The 17,623-nt window shown below is 51.7% G+C and overlaps 8 protein-coding genes across 8 annotated transcripts; 4 read left to right on the top strand and 4 right to left on the bottom strand.

The window, feature by feature from the left end:
• Nucleotides 1-97: 97 nt before the first annotated feature.
• CC77DRAFT_966235 (hypothetical protein) lies at nucleotides 98-3,512 on the bottom strand. Its single transcript, XM_018535731.1, has 2 exons — nucleotides 2,702-3,512; nucleotides 98-2,654 (listed from the first exon to the last, which is right to left on the bottom strand). Exons 1-2 carry the CDS (start codon nucleotides 3,264-3,266, stop codon nucleotides 301-303), a joined length of 2,919 nt encoding a protein of 972 aa, XP_018384452.1. The 5' UTR covers nucleotides 3,267-3,512; the 3' UTR covers nucleotides 98-300.
• Nucleotides 3,513-3,687: 175 nt separating this feature from the next.
• Nucleotides 3,688-5,243, top strand: CC77DRAFT_1062951 (electron transfer protein 1, mitochondrial precursor; the record flags this gene model as incomplete). The annotated part of the gene is made up of 2 exons (XM_018528585.1): nucleotides 3,688-4,061; nucleotides 4,109-5,243. 2 exons carry the CDS (start codon nucleotides 3,688-3,690, stop codon nucleotides 5,241-5,243), a joined length of 1,509 nt encoding a protein of 502 aa, XP_018384451.1.
• Nucleotides 5,244-5,370: 127 nt separating this feature from the next.
• CC77DRAFT_1021865 (hypothetical protein) lies at nucleotides 5,371-6,550 on the bottom strand. The gene has a single exon (XM_018525349.1). The coding sequence runs from the start codon at nucleotides 6,280-6,282 to the stop codon at nucleotides 5,416-5,418; it is 867 nt and encodes a 288-aa protein (XP_018384450.1). The 5' UTR covers nucleotides 6,283-6,550; the 3' UTR covers nucleotides 5,371-5,415.
• A 904-nt stretch (nucleotides 6,551-7,454) lies between these two features.
• Nucleotides 7,455-8,726, top strand: CC77DRAFT_938794 (hypothetical protein; the record flags this gene model as incomplete). The annotated part of the gene is made up of 4 exons (XM_018534637.1): nucleotides 7,455-7,643; nucleotides 7,698-8,001; nucleotides 8,058-8,324; nucleotides 8,377-8,726. 4 exons carry the CDS (start codon nucleotides 7,455-7,457, stop codon nucleotides 8,724-8,726), a joined length of 1,110 nt encoding a protein of 369 aa, XP_018384449.1.
• A 248-nt stretch (nucleotides 8,727-8,974) lies between these two features.
• CC77DRAFT_903589 (putative Myo-inositol transporter 1) lies at nucleotides 8,975-10,670 on the bottom strand (the record flags this gene model as incomplete). The annotated part of the gene is made up of 6 exons (XM_018533605.1): nucleotides 8,975-9,058; nucleotides 9,107-9,207; nucleotides 9,267-9,387; nucleotides 9,443-9,729; nucleotides 9,794-10,346; nucleotides 10,395-10,670. Coding segments are annotated over 6 exons (1,422 nt in total), but the record flags the coding sequence as incomplete, so codon positions are not given.
• An 872-nt stretch (nucleotides 10,671-11,542) lies between these two features.
• On the top strand, nucleotides 11,543-12,787 carry CC77DRAFT_1010245 (hypothetical protein; the record flags this gene model as incomplete). The annotated part of the gene is made up of 1 exon (XM_018523634.1): nucleotides 11,543-12,787. One exon carries the CDS (start codon nucleotides 11,543-11,545, stop codon nucleotides 12,785-12,787), a length of 1,245 nt encoding a protein of 414 aa, XP_018384447.1.
• A 701-nt stretch (nucleotides 12,788-13,488) lies between these two features.
• Nucleotides 13,489-15,927, top strand: CC77DRAFT_179498 (MFS general substrate transporter). Its single transcript, XM_018530502.1, has 12 exons — nucleotides 13,489-13,759; nucleotides 13,817-13,837; nucleotides 13,897-13,962; nucleotides 14,019-14,032; nucleotides 14,085-14,121; nucleotides 14,175-14,274; nucleotides 14,328-14,537; nucleotides 14,591-14,739; nucleotides 14,793-14,830; nucleotides 14,883-15,037; nucleotides 15,087-15,633; nucleotides 15,685-15,927. The coding sequence occupies exons 2-12, from the start codon at nucleotides 13,822-13,824 to the stop codon at nucleotides 15,781-15,783; spliced, it is 1,431 nt and encodes a 476-aa protein (XP_018384446.1). The 5' UTR covers nucleotides 13,489-13,759; nucleotides 13,817-13,821; the 3' UTR covers nucleotides 15,784-15,927.
• CC77DRAFT_179575 (NAD(P)-binding protein) lies at nucleotides 15,872-17,089 on the bottom strand. The gene has a single exon (XM_018530503.1). It carries the CDS (start codon nucleotides 16,977-16,979, stop codon nucleotides 16,071-16,073), a length of 909 nt encoding a protein of 302 aa, XP_018384445.1. The 5' UTR covers nucleotides 16,980-17,089; the 3' UTR covers nucleotides 15,872-16,070.
• Between the last annotated feature and the right edge of the window lie 534 nt (nucleotides 17,090-17,623).

The raw sequence follows: 17,623 nt of genomic DNA, 5'->3' as shown, positions 1-17,623 counted from the left end.
CAGTCTTTAGGCAAGACTAGCAATGTGTTGTTTTGGTGTTACGGCGTGGGTTTGCGGGAATGGTTTGTATAGCGCTGTGATCAAATCGGATAGGGATGGGTAGAATATGTATACTTGACTGTCGCAGGGCTGGGTGCGTGTTCCATGTACATGCGTAGAAAATTCGGAAGAGAGTGTACATGATTGTTTGTAGCATCCTAGCTCATCTTAGATGAAGACTATCTTAACACCACAACACCCATCGCTGATGCATACCAAAAAAAAAAACACAATTTGATACCATCCCACCATGTACGCCTGTTACAAATTCCCAATAACAACCATGAACCTCAATTTGCCGTCCGTCTTCTTGCTCGCAGCCGGGTTAGTTCCAGCCAGGGTATCATCACCTCCACCACTAATCGTAATCTCATCCAGCATCAAAGTGCTGCTCTTCCATCCCCAGCTCTGACTGAAGTTGAAGCGGTCAGGCGCGCTTTCATAGATGCTTAACATCCTTCCGCCCTTGGAGGGACTGTAGATTTTGAAATAGGTTTTTATGGTTGGTCGGCCGTCGACATAGGGTGGGAGTGCGGGGACGATGGCGCGTGTTTTGCGCTGGACTTTGGAGGCAAGGGAGGGGTTGATGTATGCGGCTGCGTCAGACTCGTCGTCAGTAGAGGGGGTATCAGATTCGTGGTCGGAAGGCGTGTATGAAAGGTTGGGGAAAGAGGGTGAGTCTACTGCATCGCCGTCTTGAGGTGGGGAGGAGGCTAGATTGTGGAAGCCCCATTGGGGGATGCCGCGGGTCGGTAGCCTACTGCGATGGCGACCGAGACCGTTACTGGAGAAGAGTGGATTGCGCAGTCCTAGAGAGCCGAGAGAAGGGTCAGCGTCTCCGCCACTACCGGAGGTGTCTTCTTCTGCGCCAGGATCCATGAACGGGACTCGAGTGCTACGCCGGCGATCACGTCGATCGCTACGCATGAGCATTTCGCGCTCTAGCTGACCAATGCGCTCGTCGACGGATCCATTGTTCTGCTGACTGAGACTACTGATGTGTCCAGTCTCGTCTACCTCTCGCTCTTTGGCACGGTGAAGGTATACGCCCAACTGGATGTTCTTTGCGGAGCGGACTTTCTGGATGTAGATGTTCCACAACGAGCCTGCATATGATACTGTCCTCGAATATACCCGTTTTTTCTCTTTAAGGAAGCGCGGGTTGGGGAACTCGGCCGAAAAGCGGAATGGAGGGAATTCGGTGTAGGCGATTGGCTTCGGCTGTCCAGCGTTACCACCGCCAGCTGATATCGGACGTTGCGCGAAGTCCATGCGGGTGTTTGGGTTGGTCAAGGTCGACGGGGTAGATGCGAAGTCAGTAGCCCATTGTGCGTCCTCTGGTTGGATCGTGGCTGAGAGACGCGAAGCATGGCGTTGAAAAGAGTTTGAGGTCGTAACGACAGGATCAGCCCCGTTGCCTAGGACGATGTTGCAGTCTGAGCTTGGGATCCAGAATTTCCGTGGTTTGCCATTACCGTCCCAGCTATCTGATTCGATATCGCCTTCATCAACAGGAATCGTAGTTTCTTTTTGTTTTCCTTTGCTAGTCGGCTCGCTTCCGGACTTAGTTGCCACATTCGCTACTTCGGGGTCAGGCGTTGATTGGCATAGACCGAGTTCCTGAGCAGACTCATCCGTGTTGAGCACTCTCTGGCGGAGAGCCAGCTGCTGCCACAGTGCGTTAGAGATGACCCTTTCAGGCATCACTGGTAGGCCAAAGACGTCACGGGCATTCCTGATGAACTCAAGCTGCTCGTATTCCATGTGAATGTAGTGTATGCCTTCGTCTAGCAACACGAGTATGCGCTCAATGTCGGGCAGGGTGTAAAGAGCAAGCCAGTCTGCCTGCGCATCAGAAGAGGAGTGCGCTGTCGTCAAGGCATTCTGTCGATAAACTCCGTCAAAGCGAACGGCCATGAGACGGAGAGAGTTGGGCGCCTGTGGTATAGGCTTCTGTCCTCGCTGTATGAGACCAGCCTCGATGGCGGCTTGTCGTAGGCGGCGGTCAAGAAGACGCTTGGAGAGCACCCATCGGTCCCACTCGCTGTCGACAAAGAAGCCGTCCGATCCTACGAGCTCGCGGATGATGTCGCCTGGCATGTCGTCCCAGTATTTGAGTGGCATTTCCCAGCCATTCCTACTTAACATTGCTTTGGCTGATTCAAGTATGCGGTCTCCAGATCGGCCGTAGTAGTTGGAGGTGACTAAACGAATGAGGTATGCAAGCGTCTCTGGTGCCATCTGCCGCAGTATGGATTCGATTGCAGAGTCGATGAGATCCTGCATCTCCAGCCAACAGCCAGTTGCGAACAGACCGATAGCCTCGGCATCCGACTCTTTTGATATATCCACGCCATAGAGCTTTCTTATGGCCAGCTCAAACGATGCCTGCGTTATGCTAGGATCGATCTCCTCTGGATGTAGCTTGACTTCCTTGGACTGACTTTCGAGCCATGGTTCTGAAAGAGCGGTCGTGAAAAATGGTGCGCGGTCAAGAATGAGACGATGCAGGGGGTATCGGTTACCGAAGGCGATGATTGTGATGTCCGAGTGTCGTCCTTCGACTAATCCGCGGGTGTAGAGGTGATCTGGGAGCGGTATGGCTTCGCCTGAGGCTGACAATGTTAGCGGGTGCACAATCCGATGTCGTAGGGGTTCTCACCACGGAGATACAGCGGACCTGTCGCATTGCTGTAGGAAGGCGCTCTGGTTCCTGGCATAGCCGCACTCTCGCTGAACAACCTGCTGATGTCGGTGCGAACAGAATGCTCGGCACGCATAAGATCCAGGGTAGTGCGCCTTTTGCCCTGCTCTTCGAGAGGTGTGTTTGGGTCGTCAGCGCTCTTTTGGGCTTGATCAATCTGTGTCTGTAGCTGGACTATGGGTGGTCGGTCAGGCGAGACGTGATTCCTAGAGGCGCGCGATGTCATGCTGGAGTAGCCTGCCAGTGATGGCATAGAGCGCGAGTAGCTGAGAGACCTAGAGTGGCTCACGTGGTTCCTGGGGCTGCTAGGGAGGTCGGATGGTGCAGAGGGTGGTATGGCGGGTACATTCGGTGAGAAAAGGCTGACGTATGGAGTGCTACTTGAGCCTGCGCCGCCCTCTGTACTCTCTGCTTCAACCAGCGGCCATGTTTCATTGCGATTTAATCCACCAAGTTCCGGCTGGGCGTCATGGTCGAGGCTGGCGCTCCCGTGACCTGTGGGTGGCTGATGGGCGGGGTCCATGCTATGCTATACACTGCTCTTGAAGTACATGGGTCGTGGTGTTTGACAGCGACGGAGTATGCGAACAGAGCGGGTGGGGTAACGCAGTGCACGCCGGGTCTAATAACACGGGGCGGTCACGCACGCGAAACAGAGACGGTGAAAGGACTAGGAGAATAGGAAGATAACGTTAGCAAAATGCGGTGGAGGCTGGGCGCATCACGCTGCCAGCGCGGAAAACGCCAAATGGCGATCATCACTCTGAGGGGTCCGGTGATGCAGTTGCGAACCTGCGGAGTGGGTCGTCGCTTCCGCCTGTCAACGGCGGTGGATATGCAGGGTTCTTTCTTGGCGCGCCGCCGGGCCATCGAACCACCGAAGACTCAAAGTCGATGACATGATGACTGACTAACCTCCTTCTTCCTCTCTACGTGCCGCTGTCATGGCTTCAATATACAAGGCATTTCCGCAGCTGCGGACTGCTGCTCCACGCCTCTCACGACGACTCTTCGTATCTACGCCATGCCTCAATTCGCCGATTCGATCCGCAGTCTCCGCTTCACGATCTTCATCGAGATCTTCCACCCTGCAATCGGTGAGGTGGAAATCGACCCAGCCTCTCCGCAATACCGCGACCATTGAGGGATCGAATGCGGGGAGGGCGATACTGGAGGAAGCTGCGACCAAGACTGAAAGCCAGTCGAGCAGCTTCCCCAAGACAACTTCCAAGAGCGTTGCATACTGGCTGCTGGGGAGTGCTGCGAGCGTTTTCGGCATAGTCGTTTTCGGTGGCCTGACTCGTCTCACAGAGTCTGGGTAGGCACAACGTCACTGCATCCGTCACACCTGCTAAAGTTGGACAGGCTGAGTATCACCGAATGGCGTCCCGTCACCGGCTCCCTCTGGCCTATGAGCCAGGCCGAATGGGACAGCGAGTTCACAAAATACAAGGCGTCACCCGAGTTTCAACAGCTCAACTCGAGCATGGACATGGCCGACTTCAAGCAGATTTACTTTATGGAATGGGCTCATCGTCTATGGGGTCGTGTCATCGGCATCACAATGCTCGTACCAACCGCCTATTTCATCGCACGTCGTAGAGTAGCGCCTTCAATGGCCTGGAAGCTTATCGGAATTTGCGGTATGATCGGTGGCCAGGGTGCCATCGGCTGGTGGATGGTCAAAAGTGGACTCAAGGACGACCTCTTCGAACCTGGAAGCCATCCCCGTGTCAGCCAGTATCGCCTGACTGCCCATCTGGGTGCTGCCTTCACTGTCTACTGCTCAATGGTCTACACTGGTCTTTCGATTCTCAAGGAGCATCGCATGCTAGCAGACCCGACCAAGGCTGCTGAGACTATCAAGGCTCTGCAACATCCTGCTCTCCGCATCTTCAGACGCTCCGTCTTCGGTCTTACCGCTCTTGTCTTCACTACTGCTATGTCAGGTGCCCTGGTTGCTGGTCTCGATGCTGGTTTGATCTACAACGAGTTCCCATGGATGGGTCTTGGTCTCGCTCCACCCAAGAAGGAACTTTTCGATCCCTTTTACAGCCACGTCCCAGATCAATCGGATCTTTGGTGGCGCAACATGCTCGAGAACCCTTCTCTCGTCCAGCTTGACCACCGCATCCTCGCAACGACTACATTCACTGCCATCATGAGTCTCTTTGCATACACTCGCTTTGGAAAGGGCGTGCGAAGTAAGCTTTCCAAGGACCAGCACAAGGGTGTCCAAGGAATGGTTCACCTCGTTGTCCTTCAGGTTACTCTCGGCATCAGCACATTGATCTACATGGTCCCTACCTGGCTAGCGTCCGCACATCAAGCCGGCGCTCTCGCTCTGTTGACTGGTGCGGTTGTTTTGTGCAACAGGATAACTGCGCCACGTCGCGCTATCCTTCGCCAGATCATGAAGCCACAGGCTCCCAGAACGCACGCTACCCCTCACATTAGTTCGCGACTCGAAGCCGCCAAGGCTGCTGAGCAATCATCGTAGTCTCTACATTCGCTCCATCGCTCCATATTAGAGCGTGTATCATAGACGGTGTACAGAAAACATCACCACCCTGTACGATATGTAGGTTTGAAGAAGACATAGATTCACGTACCTCTACCTTAGTGTCTACGTCTATGCTTTCCTTTGTGTAGCGCAAGTAGTCTTATCCTATCTATGCAGAAGATGCGTTCCGTCGCCAGAAACCAGGCGCCCTATTGAAATCATCCTCCCAACGCATGAGCGGCGGCCTCACATACAATTCCGGCCAGAAATCATCCTCTTGCAACTGATCCTGAACATTAACGTAGTCACTGGTGTCGACGTACATCCAACCGACGTCTTCATGGTCACTATTTGTTTCTCCGCCCTCCCAGTCAAACTTCTCGTCTTCATCGTCTTCGTCTCCTTCTCTATCGGGCGCCCAGTTTCTCTTGACGAGCTTGAACACGGGCTCGTCCATCATCTCAATGGATTCGAGGCAGATGTCGTCGACAAGAAGAAAGAAATTGTAGCGAGATCCAGCATGGTGCAGATAATCGGTACTGCCGGCTGCGCCAGTTATTTCGTCCTTGGCCGCAGGCTCGCGGTCGGCACGCCAGTTACGTTGTAGCTCATCTACAGCCCAGCTATTGAAATGCTCGCGGATCTTCTCGGGACCTGCTCCTTCGAATTTGGACTGATCATCCATAACGACCAACTCATGTCTTGCGAGAAGGCCTGGTTGAGCCTGATATACTGCTAGTGATGACTCGATATCTCGGCGGAGCACAGAAAGTATACGATGCCAAGCCGCATCGTCGTTGTATGAGGCACGGTACACGGCCAGACCCCAAGGCGCGTCTGGTTTGAGGATATCAAATAAGTCGTTCAACACCCTCAGGGGGTCGGCCATTTCTGTCAGGACCTCTGCTCTATAAGCCTGGAACAATTCCTTGCTAACGGGATACGCCCTGGCAGCCGCCTCGTGAGCAGCATTGACCTTGTCGGGATCGAACTCTGACTCTGTGACAACGGCCATAGCCTTGTCAAGATGATCCATGTGAGCCCGAACACGGGCTCTCTCCGCGCCGGTAAGTGGTCGTGCCATGGCAGGGGCTGTTCGGGTGGACCGGGCACGGTGGTGGTGAAGTGGAAGGCTGAAGAACGAACGACTGGAGCATCGGAAAAGACCTTTGCTCACTGTGATTGCATGACTACTGAACACCTCTGCGGACTCTGGATTGCTGTCACAGATGTACTAAAAAGCGATCACATCTGGCCCGGCTCGCATTCCTTTGGGTCCATGAGCAAAAAACAAGGTCAAAAACATACAACAGCGGGGATTCGCTAGTGGTCACCCACCTAACTACTAATCCGCCGGTACACTGCTTGTATATGGCTGAGCGGACGGGAAGCCTAATTTTCAGTGTCCTATGGTCGTATGTGCAAGAAAGTTAATGCAACAGCAATATATACTCAAGAGCAAGCTCGATCTCTATGCCCGGTATTCCTTTTCAGTTGACATCTTGAGGTTCATGGCAACCAGAATTCTCTGATTGAGCATCATGTTTGCAGTCAATATTGTACGGCCTCAGGTTGAAGATGATAAGAGGCGGGTTCAAGGCATGGAGCCGTTGGCGACTGCGCAGCTACATGACGCGATGCAAGATTAGTACCACGCTGGCAGCCTTCCCGATAGGCGAATTGGTTCGCACTCTCGCATCTAGATTCCTGGAAAGATCCATTGTGGCGATGCAGAATGACAGATTAGCGATCTCGTAGTGCCAGACCTACGATTTGACCCACCGTTTAAATACCAGAGAACACCAGAGAACGCTGGGCCTTTCGCTCGGAACACCTGCTCTGTGGTTTCACGATACGATTTGGAGAGTCAGGGTTCGTCTCGAGCATGACGCATGACACTAGCACCATCTAGATCGCGGCTCAGGATCAGCCGGCGCGGGAGATCGGTCCACTAGTTTTTCGCTACCATCGCAATGGCGTCGTTGTATGGGTGCAAAATGCCTGAGATTAGCTCTCCTTTCCAGCAATCTTTTCTAGTTGGCTCCTGGGCGATTTGGATTAACGGCTGCTTGTACCCTGCACTCCGACTTCCAGGTTTATGGGTACGGTCAAGATCGGCGTAAATGTATATAGTAACAATACTGTCCTCAAGATGTGGTCTTGCACCCTGTCTGCATCCTTGCTATTCACAGTCGACTCGAACCTGCAATGGCGACGCCTACGAGTGATGTCGATCCATCCGCGAGGCTGATCACACCGGATGGGCTACCACTTGCTATCATCGCCATCTCATCCATCTTCTTCATGCTTTCTGTCGTTACTGTGGCGTTGCGTACCTTCATTCGAATCAAGAAGCGCATATTTGGCCTGGAAGACACGTTCATGGTTATTGGCACGGTATGTTTATCGCTAAGGGTCTGTAGCTTGGGCTATGCTGACATGACCTCACAGATCGCATACATTCCTGTTACAGGTCTTGCAATTTACGGATGTCTGGTCGGCCTAGGCAGAATGAACGAGGATCTGAATGCATGGCAGCAGTCCGAAGCTATCAAGTATTACCTGATCTGGATCTTGGTATACGTTGTTGCACTTGCAACCGTCAAATCTTCAGTGTGCATCACGATCAGGCGGATTGCTTCGATCAAAAAGCCCATGAGGATCACTGTCTGGGTTCTACTGGCCGTAACATGGGCATCTTTTCTCGTCACCTTTGTCGGAACATTGGCTTACTGCCAGCCAGTGCGGTCTCTATGTGAGTTGGGCAGATTTGCAGACTGCAGGTCGGACAAGACTAATCGATACCTACAGGGACTCCGACGCTGATCATGAGCGGCGAAGGAAGGTGCGCTTCTGCGGAGACCTTTCTCATCATTGCGCACACTGCGACAGTGTCGACAATCTTGACCGACATGGCCCTGGTCATCGTGCCGGCTATCATCTTATGGAATACACAGATGAAAAGACAAGCCAAGATCCAAGCATTCGGCCTACTGTCCTTCGCCTCACTGGCGTCAATCATTACTATGATACGAATTCCATTTGTCAACAAATTTGAGTCTCAGACCAATCTTCCATGTAAGCATGTAGTCTCTCTAAATCCAAGAAACGCAAACTGACCCGCACACAGTTTGGGTTGCCCATATCGTCCTTTGCTCCAACGTCGAGACCGGAATCGGGTGCTTTGCATCCTCCCTACCGGCACTACGCCATTTCTTCAACAACGATCGCGACGGCAGCACAGATCCGAACAGTAAGCGATACATAGCAACAACCACTGCAGGCGGCACCTCACGGAAAAGGAGAGGCGACAGCTATCACGCGGACATTGGCTTTAGCTTGTCTACTGTGCATCATGGGCGCGATCAGGATGCCTGGGAACGGATACACGACGGCGCGTCTGATAAGAGCACTGCACCGATGCATGATAAGAGGATCTACGCTGAGAGGACATATACGGTTGATGTCGAGTCAGCTTAACGGAACGTATCATTAGCTCACGGGTGTTCATGTAGACCTAAAGGTCTCGGAAGCATTATAATATAATAATATAAGACAGGGTATCTAAACAATATCGGGAGTGCCTTCATCAGCTCTCAAGGTGACACATGCTCTGCCTTCTCCGTCTTATGTTCAGCTTTGTTGCCACTCGAAGTACTACCAGTCTCCATGATCGCAGCGGGATCGGTACCGATCGCTTGTTCCCAGCCCTCTTTCGCAACACGTCGACTCCGCTTCACCACGTCGCCTTCGTAGAAGAGCCAGTCAACTTCTTCGAGCGTCAGATTAGCAGTTTCGGGATAGCAGAAGTACTGCAGCACGTTAGCGAGTGAAGTTCGGGTGCAAATCCGGGGACCTACGATAAGGGGAATGAACGCGAAGTTGAGTGCCATGAAAATCAGATAGCCCTTCCATGCTAAGCTATTAAGAAGAGTGGGAGTGATCATGACAACGAAGAAGTCTATACATGGATATCAAGATTAGTGTACTTCTCGAACGCAGTCTACGCGGGATACTTACTCCATATCCAATTTGCGGAGATACCGACAGCCGTTCCCTTTGCTCGCACGTGTAATGGTAAAATCTCGGGCACATAGACCCAAGGAATGCAGTTCATCGTCATGCCAAACGCCAGCATGTACTAGTCTTTGTTAGCTCCGTTTCACAGAAACCGATGGGGCGGGGGATCCACTTACCGTGAAAAAGAATGCGACACTAGCAGAGGCGGTACTTTTCAAGACTCTTCCGTCTTCTCCTTTGAAGCTCAAGAGGATTGAAATCATCATCATGGAAAGGCCGAGGCCTAAAGAGCCCCACATCATTGGCTTTCGGCGGCCGGTGCGATCAAGTGTGAAGGTTGGAAGCAGAGAACCGAGGAAGAACATGAGGTTGATGACGCCGCCGAGAAGCAGTGATAGGTTCCTGTCGAGCCCGACGTTCTGCTCTAGCACCGATGTGATGTAGTAAACGACGAGGTTTATACCTGAATGTACGTGTACCGAGTCAGTGTATGTCTCACATGCAGTTCGTGCAGGGGAACTTCTTACCACCCATCTGGTTCATAAACTGCGCGCCGTACGCGAGCAGTACACGGCGTCCAGTCTGCACATGATCTTTCTTGAGTAATTGCGACCACCTGTATTCTCCATGTTCGCGCTCGACCCGCAGTGCCTCGAGCACCTCTCTGTTCTCCTTCTCAATCTTTGGATCATCGGGCGTGCCATCGTAAACATCGCAGAGGATCTGAAGTGCTTCCTCGTGTCGACCATGCGCATAGAGATATCTTGGCGATTCAGGAAGACCAAAAACAAGGATGATGACGATAATGGCAAAAATGACTTGACATGCAATGGGTAGGCGCCACGCGATAGATCCTGCCGTGAATGACATTCCGTAGTCGAACCAGTATGCTATTTCGATCCCTACGCCAACAAAGAGAGGTTCTGACGCGACGAGGCGGCCGCGCTTGTTCGCTTCGCAAAGTTCGGATTGATACATAGGCACAGTCGAAGTTTCGATGCCGGTTCCAATGCCAGTCAGGAACCGAGCTACCATCATATGTGGAACTGAGTACGCGCTGGCTTGAAGAGCGCCGCCGACCTGATACTATCAGCCACAATACTGACACCAGCGACTTGAACATCTTACAATGATCCAGACCATAGCAATCCACATAGCCAGTCTCCGTCCCGTTTTCTCGCAAAAGATGAAGCTAAGAATACATCCTGTGAAGCATCCTAGGTTGTATATGGATACGATGATTCCTTCGAGGCCAGGCGAGGGATGATCGAAAGTATTCAAAAAGTCCTCATTGCCGACGATGCCGCTGAAGACACCTTGGTCGTAACCGAAAAGCACGAACGCTAATTGGCAAGCGATGGTGATGGCGGCACGAAGCTTGAAGCCTCGTCCATACCAGTTGAAATGCGGTGTATGGAACATGATGCTGGTCTCAACTTCCAACCTAACACGCAAGACACGAGCGCAACAAAACAGCAAAAGCGACCAGCGCGCCCGATGGGAGACCCTTTACATTAGTATACCCATGCTCATATGTTATAACGTCCACTAGCGGAACTTGTAATCCGAGAGTGAAGTGATCAAACGTCACGATGCTTGCTCGGCGAATTGGCCGCGAGCCGTATGATTGACGGAGTAATTGCGGGGACCATTCTTAGCTACAAGACGTTGGCGAATGATCAAGATGCAACGGTGAGCAGGAAGCCTTGCCGAGCTATTGGTGGCGGGTGTGAATGTCGCGTCTGGGGATAACATGGGGTGATCTGCAGTGCGGAGGTGGAGAAAGGTGGATGACGTCGGTTTTTCGGTTGAGTGGTTGTACGCTTTTGGTAAGCCGACTGAGGTTACACCAGGGTTTTTGGCCCCAGGCACGCAACCTTTATTTCCCGACGCAACAGGAATTGCCTTTGACGGACGCACAAGCTCGTAACGCGGCTTTCACCTGCACCGCTGTGTAGATAGTAATGTGGACGCACGATAGTGGCGTGAGTTCAGGATGCCGTTACTTCGGATCCACGGGTCATCTCCGACGCGATTCCGCCAAATCTCTACCTTCATCCTTCCCTTCTCTTCTATGTTCAACTATCGGTGTTTGGTGAACAAACGATTGAGAAAATGAAAGACAGTGAAAGTCTTTCTGTGAGAGTCACAGTTCTAGCTATGGAGGATAAAGACTCTTCTGGCCGCTCCTGCGAGCTACCCAACCACGCTGTATCAACTCATCTCAAATCTAAACAGTCAACTTAGACCAACACGACACAGATACGCCAGCTGTAATGAGTCTGATGCGCACTTCGACTGCGACGCGTACCTCAAGTGAAGTCCCGCTACAGCGTCTTGATGGGGATGATGAAGTTGAAGGCAGAGAGTTGGTTCTGCGCGGCGGAAAGCTATCGCCTCGCTCATCACCAGCGTTCGATCCATCAGAAAGACGACAGCGTCAGCCTATTCATCCTATACCTGTATCCTCTGCGCGTGTAGATCAGAAGGACGGTCCTCAACGTGTGATAGGTGGTAACGCCAACGTCCAGAATTCCACAAACGCAAAGGCTGGTTCTCAGACACTCGAAAATCCCTCCGCCACCAACTTTCTTACGAACAGCGCGCCAATCTACAATCAAAATGTGAACAGCGGATCCGGCCAGCAGAACATTAAAGTCATTGGCGATTTCGAGGTTCCGTCGTCTTATACTCCTACTGCCGCACCACCCGAGTATGAGATCCCTTTCGAATCTGAGCACAATGAGAAACGAGGCAGCGGACTGCAGAAGTCTAATGTTTCGAATGGCATCAAGAACAAGACGGCTGGTGATGACAGACCTAATGGTTACAGTCAGACCTTGAGAGACCCACATGGTCGTACGCATTTGCGAACGATGGCGCCAGTTTACAATCAAAATGTGAACAGTGGAAGCGGACAGCAGAATATAAACGTCAAAGGGAGGATGGGCTTCCAAAAGAAAGGCTCCCAAGAGCCGTCTACTCAAGGTTTAGATCGCCGCGAATCTAGACCTGCTTGCCTATCTGGACAGACGTCGCCGCCTAGCTATCGGTCTCGCTCGCCTGATCGGTTCGCTCCGCATAGTCGGAGAAGCTTTGTGGCATCTAGGCCATATTCTCCGAATCGGTATCGCGACAGGCGTGAACCCGATTATGATGAAAGACGCGGCCACGTTCGTTCAAGAGACCATCGATCCCGCTCGCCTGCTCGGATCGCTCCGCGCAACCGAAATGAATCTGTAGTATCGAGGCCACACTCTCCGCGTCGTTACAACCCCACGCGCGACCGTGAATACGCTGAAAGGCACGGTTCCAGGGGCGACAACTATGGTGATAGGTATAGCTCTAGGCACGATGACGACTACGATGACGGCTACGATGATGACTATGGTTCAAGGCGTGACGACGGCCATGACGACAGGTACGGCCGCGGCCGTTCCGCATCTGATGAAGATTCATATGGTTCATACTACAGCCCACACTACAACCCACACTACAGCTCAGACTATTCCCCGTACTAACAACCTCCGCTTTATCTGGCTCGGGGGTCTGCGATCGCCCATGGCGAGATGAGACATCGTGTAATGGATAGTAGTGATGAAGCAGGGTTGAGTACGACGTGGCGTTGTGGAACATTGGATGCGATAGAGACGGGAGGGACCGATTTGGGAGTAGATGCCGGCTTTTCGATGCTCACTCTTAGGTGAGGGCTGACTCCGGGTAGAGGAGACGCTGAAGACGTGTTTGCGGATATTGAACTTCTTATGCGTGTATTGAGCAGGTAAAGTAACCCAGGAAACCTGTTCACTTTGCTTCGAAGTACGTGTTCGCCCGAGAGCCTCTCATGGTCCTGAGATGAGAAATACAGGCAAGGTCGTAAGAGATTACTTGTGACGAAGACAACTTCTTGAGTCGGGTGAGTTTCGGTCAGGCTCTTCGTAACCATATCATACCAGCCCCAACACCCCTTTGGAGGCAAACGAATTTCTAGAAGGTGATCAAATGTCGTTGTGCGCGACCGGAGTTGCTGTTGTACAGGACAAATCCTCCGGCTGAAGAGTAAGCAGTATTAGAAAACATCCACCAATGTGTTAAGAGAGCAGTACTCGTCTCCGTCGCGCATACTGCGGCCGTTTTACTTCAACAGCATGTACATCATACTGCTTTCGTACCAGATTACCGATAAGTTGGTCAAGAACTCTCCGGCGAACCTCTTGGTATTCCCGCTTTCGCTCAAGACCGCAAGTAAGCAAAGGCGGTAGACATGGGTTATGACTAGAAAGTCAGCAGATTGGAAACGCCAGTGTAGACTTCTGGCTAAAGTCCTCGAATTATATGGTAAGGCCAAGGCTCTATGGCACTTTAGCAACGGGCCGATGCTCGGTCGATCACCAAGCGCGAAGAATCTTCGTAGGCAATGCGCCAGCTCCGAGGCTAGGCCTGGCCCCTCGCGTGTCGTACCCAGTATCAGATGTAATAAGAGTAAGCGATTGGTACAAGCTAATCAATCTGATAATCGTCCCTTTATCTGATCTGCTAACACACCCAAGCAAAGATGGGTGCTTTAGGATGTGAGAGATCCGCATTCGATGAATCGCATATTTGTCCCATTGCTAATGCCAACATGAAGGGCTGAAGACTGGTGGTACCGGTGATGCGACGAAGGCAATGGAGAGGAAACTCGTTATGAAGCTTGGTACCAGCATAGTCATCCCCACCATAACGCCTCCATGCTGACCTCCACGTGATTAGACATCTTCATCATGGTCAGTCGTCTTCAAGGATCGATGATTTATAGTATCTGAGTATGTTCACCAGGTGTATTGCTGTGCATGCTACTTCTTCAACTACCTCGGTAAATCTGACTTCAAGTTCCTAATGAGAATATCGTATGCTAATGCGAAGCAGATCGTCAAGCTTTCGCCAATGCCTACGTCGCTGGTTTGCGGGAAGATGTCAATCTGCAAGGCAATCAGTACAGCATTCTGCTGTCGATATTCACTGCCGGGTCCGTACCAATGCACTAGTCCGCCATACTGCTCCTAACTAACAACTTTTCAGCATGGTTGTTGGCCAAATTCCCCATGGGCTTATCATCCAGAAGGTCCGCCCTAGCATCTGGCTCCCTCTCACTCTCCTCCTCTGGTCCGGCCTGACTATGTGTTCGGCGGCGTGCAAAACATACAAACAGCTTTGCGCAGTACGCTTCTTCCAGGGCTTGATGGAAGCCAGTTTGTACAGCGGTACAATATATGTGTTGGGTTCATGGTAGTAAGTTAAGTGAAGCCCACCTCCCTGGAAATGAGGCTCAAGATAGTCCACAGCAAGCCTTCCGAGATCGCCAAACGAACCGCCATCTTCACAGCGGTTGGACAGGTTGGGAGCATGTTCGCAGGTATAATGATGACAGCCATGCATAAGACCATGGAAGGTAGAGGTGGCTTGAAAGGTTGGCAATGGGTATTCCTTATTGGTATGTGTGTCAATGTACCATGATCGCAGGCGTTACTGACAAACACTGCTTAGATGGCCTAATGGGAATACCAGTCGGTCTTTTCGGCTTCGTACGTTGTATTGATGGACCACATCGAGTTCCGGGTTTAACAATGATCGCAGTTCACATTCCCCGATCTTCCAGAGTCGACAAGAGTTACCTATATTAACCAGCAAGAAAGGCAGCTCGCCATTGCTCGCCTGCCACCGAAAACGGCGAATACCCACAGTATCGAGATCAAGAGCCTTGCTAAGCGTCTTCTCTTGACACCAACCATGTAAGTAGCCCTACAGTCACGCCAATTTACGGAATTGATTTTGTTCCAGATATGTCCTCACGGCCTTCTCGGTCATTTGTGCCATGACAGAAGCCTTCGCCTTCCAGGGCATGTTTCTCCTCTGGCTCAAGCATAACAAAGCTCGCTTCTCTCAGTCTGCGATCAACACTTACCCTCTTGGTATCCAGGCTGTTGCAATCGTCTCTCAGGTTGTTGCTGGAACATTCATCGACCGTACTGGCCATCGTTTGCCCATGGTCGTTTTCGCCGGAGCGATGCAACTCGTTACGGCGTCGCTTCTGCTAGTGCGAGACCTTCCAGATGCAGGAATCTTTACAGCGCACTACATCAGTGGCACGAGTTTTATCGTGAATCCTGTTCTATACGGATGGGCGACTACAATCTGCCAGAGAGCGGGTGACGATGCTGTCAGGAGTGTGACGCTGTATACGATGAATCTCGGTGGACAGATTTTGTACACGTGGTGGGGTATTGTTATGTACCCGGCAACAGATGTACCATATTGGAAGAAGGGCAGTATCACCATGATCGTGGTGGTATTCGTGTTTATCGGATTCGCGTTCGTGGTCAGATGGGTGAGTATTGTCGCTGATGAGGGAAAGAGCTTGTGCTAACGATCCGTATAGCTTGACAGGAAGACAACGGCGGCAGGAGAACGCGAAGCGAATGAGCCCGGAGAGTGCGAAGCGACGGTAGTGGTTGACGAGAAAGCGAAGGCTGGGTAACAGGCCGTGTTGAGTTATACCCCGGGTGAGACTGAGATACGACACTCAGTCAAAAGGGGCTCAGGATGGTTATGTCATCATTACACCATCGATGCATCGAGCCTCCTGTATCACTATCATACATGTCGAAAGATTGACAGATACATCCATCGAAACGAAGACCAATGTCCAGATACGTGCGATGATATCATACAAAATCTGCATATTGCGTGGGCGCAAGAGATGGAAGAAGACACATAATACCCAATTCTACTCTCTATTGCAGGAGACCTGATGCATCAGTACGGTTAAAAGGCCATCCTCATCTTCAATTTGTCTTCCTCAACAATCTCATCCTTCTTCTTCACAAGCTCCTCCATGTCCCACGTACAACTCACATACCTCCCCGCCAACCACTCCCTTCTCTCAGCCCCCAACCAAACAATTGTATCGCCCGCAACCTCGGGCCGATCCGGAAACCGATTTCTCACCTCCTCAGGCGCCGTCTCTGTGATCTTAGTCTTGATCGCACCTGGATTCACACAGATCGCCAGAAGACCCCTATCAGCGTATTCCAGTTGTAGGGTTTCTGTCCAGCGGAGAATGGCGAGTTTGGAGCTGCGGTAACTTCCGCTTCCGGGACGAGCAGTCAGCGCACCAGAAGAGGATACATTAATTATTGTGCAGAGGCTGTTATGATTGGTTTGTGTTGAGAGTTGTAAGGGGAGGAAGACGCGGGACATGTTGAAGAGGCCGCGGACGTTGACCTCATAAGATCGCCAGTATACGTCTGGATCGGTCTCAAGGAATGACACGTACGGTTCCATGTGGGCTGCGTTGTTTACGACGATGTCTAGACGTCCATCGAAAATCTTCGAAACAGTCTCGTGCATGGCCTGCACGCTGTCTAGCTTTGAGATGTCGACCGTGCAACACACTACCGTAGGCTCAGCGTGTCCAGCTTGCTTTGCGACTTCCTTCAATCTGGAGGCCAACTCGTCCGACACTCCATGGAGATCAGCCACTGCGATTACTGCTGCTCCTGCGCGCGCAAACGCCGTAGCTGTGGCATACCCAACACCGTCTTCCCATGCTGCGCCGGTGACCAAGACGTGTTTGCCTGTCAGGTTCAGTTTCAAAGGCGATATGTAGTCGTAACTCGTAGAGTGGCGTGTAGCTATGAAGTCGCCACCGCCATGCTTGTATCGAGCTTCCATTGCGCGTATGTTTAGAGACGTGGGTAGTATACAATGTAGAGATGGCGAGATAGAAGAGTGTCAAAACAATGAGCTCTGATGTGCAGGCGGAGGTGGAATCGTGAGCTATAGCCTTACGCACGTATGGACTGCCCTCGAATAGCAATCGCAAGAAGAGTGGACTGCGGGGCACCAAATTGGGATCGTGCAAATAGTACAATTGATCACTAATCGGAATCCATCAAGATAAGCATGTCGACTGCAGAGACTTGCCATGTCTCAAGCGCATCAGTGGAGAGAATCCTATTGTCAGTGGAACTATTCGTATTGGGTAGGCATCACGTACCTCGTTTAATGTCAAAGCTTCGCAGACATGAGCATCGTCATACCGCCTTTTCTTCTCCATCTTGCTACTCTGTGCGTCGCCACTTCATTGCGTACACAGCCTCTTGGTCGTACGTGTACCCAGCCACCTCTTTAACTCTTGGAGGCTACGTCGTCCTTGACCAGCCTCCTCAATTAGTCACCGCTGTTTTAGGATAGCTCCCCTATCACCATGCATCGTAAGTATACGTGGAAAGAACGAATTACGGTCAGGGAGAGAGTCAGGTTATTCGGGAGGCTGGGGAAAGCAGTGGAAGAGTCGTGTGCTGGTATGCTAGACT

The sequence above is a fragment of the Alternaria alternata genome (genome assembly GCF_001642055.1).
Source record: "Alternaria alternata strain SRC1lrK2f unplaced genomic scaffold CC77scaffold_14, whole genome shotgun sequence".
In the NCBI taxonomy this organism is placed as follows: domain Eukaryota; kingdom Fungi; phylum Ascomycota; class Dothideomycetes; order Pleosporales; family Pleosporaceae; genus Alternaria; species Alternaria alternata.
Note: the sequence above shows the minus strand (reverse complement) of the source record. Positions and strands in the feature narration are given on the sequence as shown.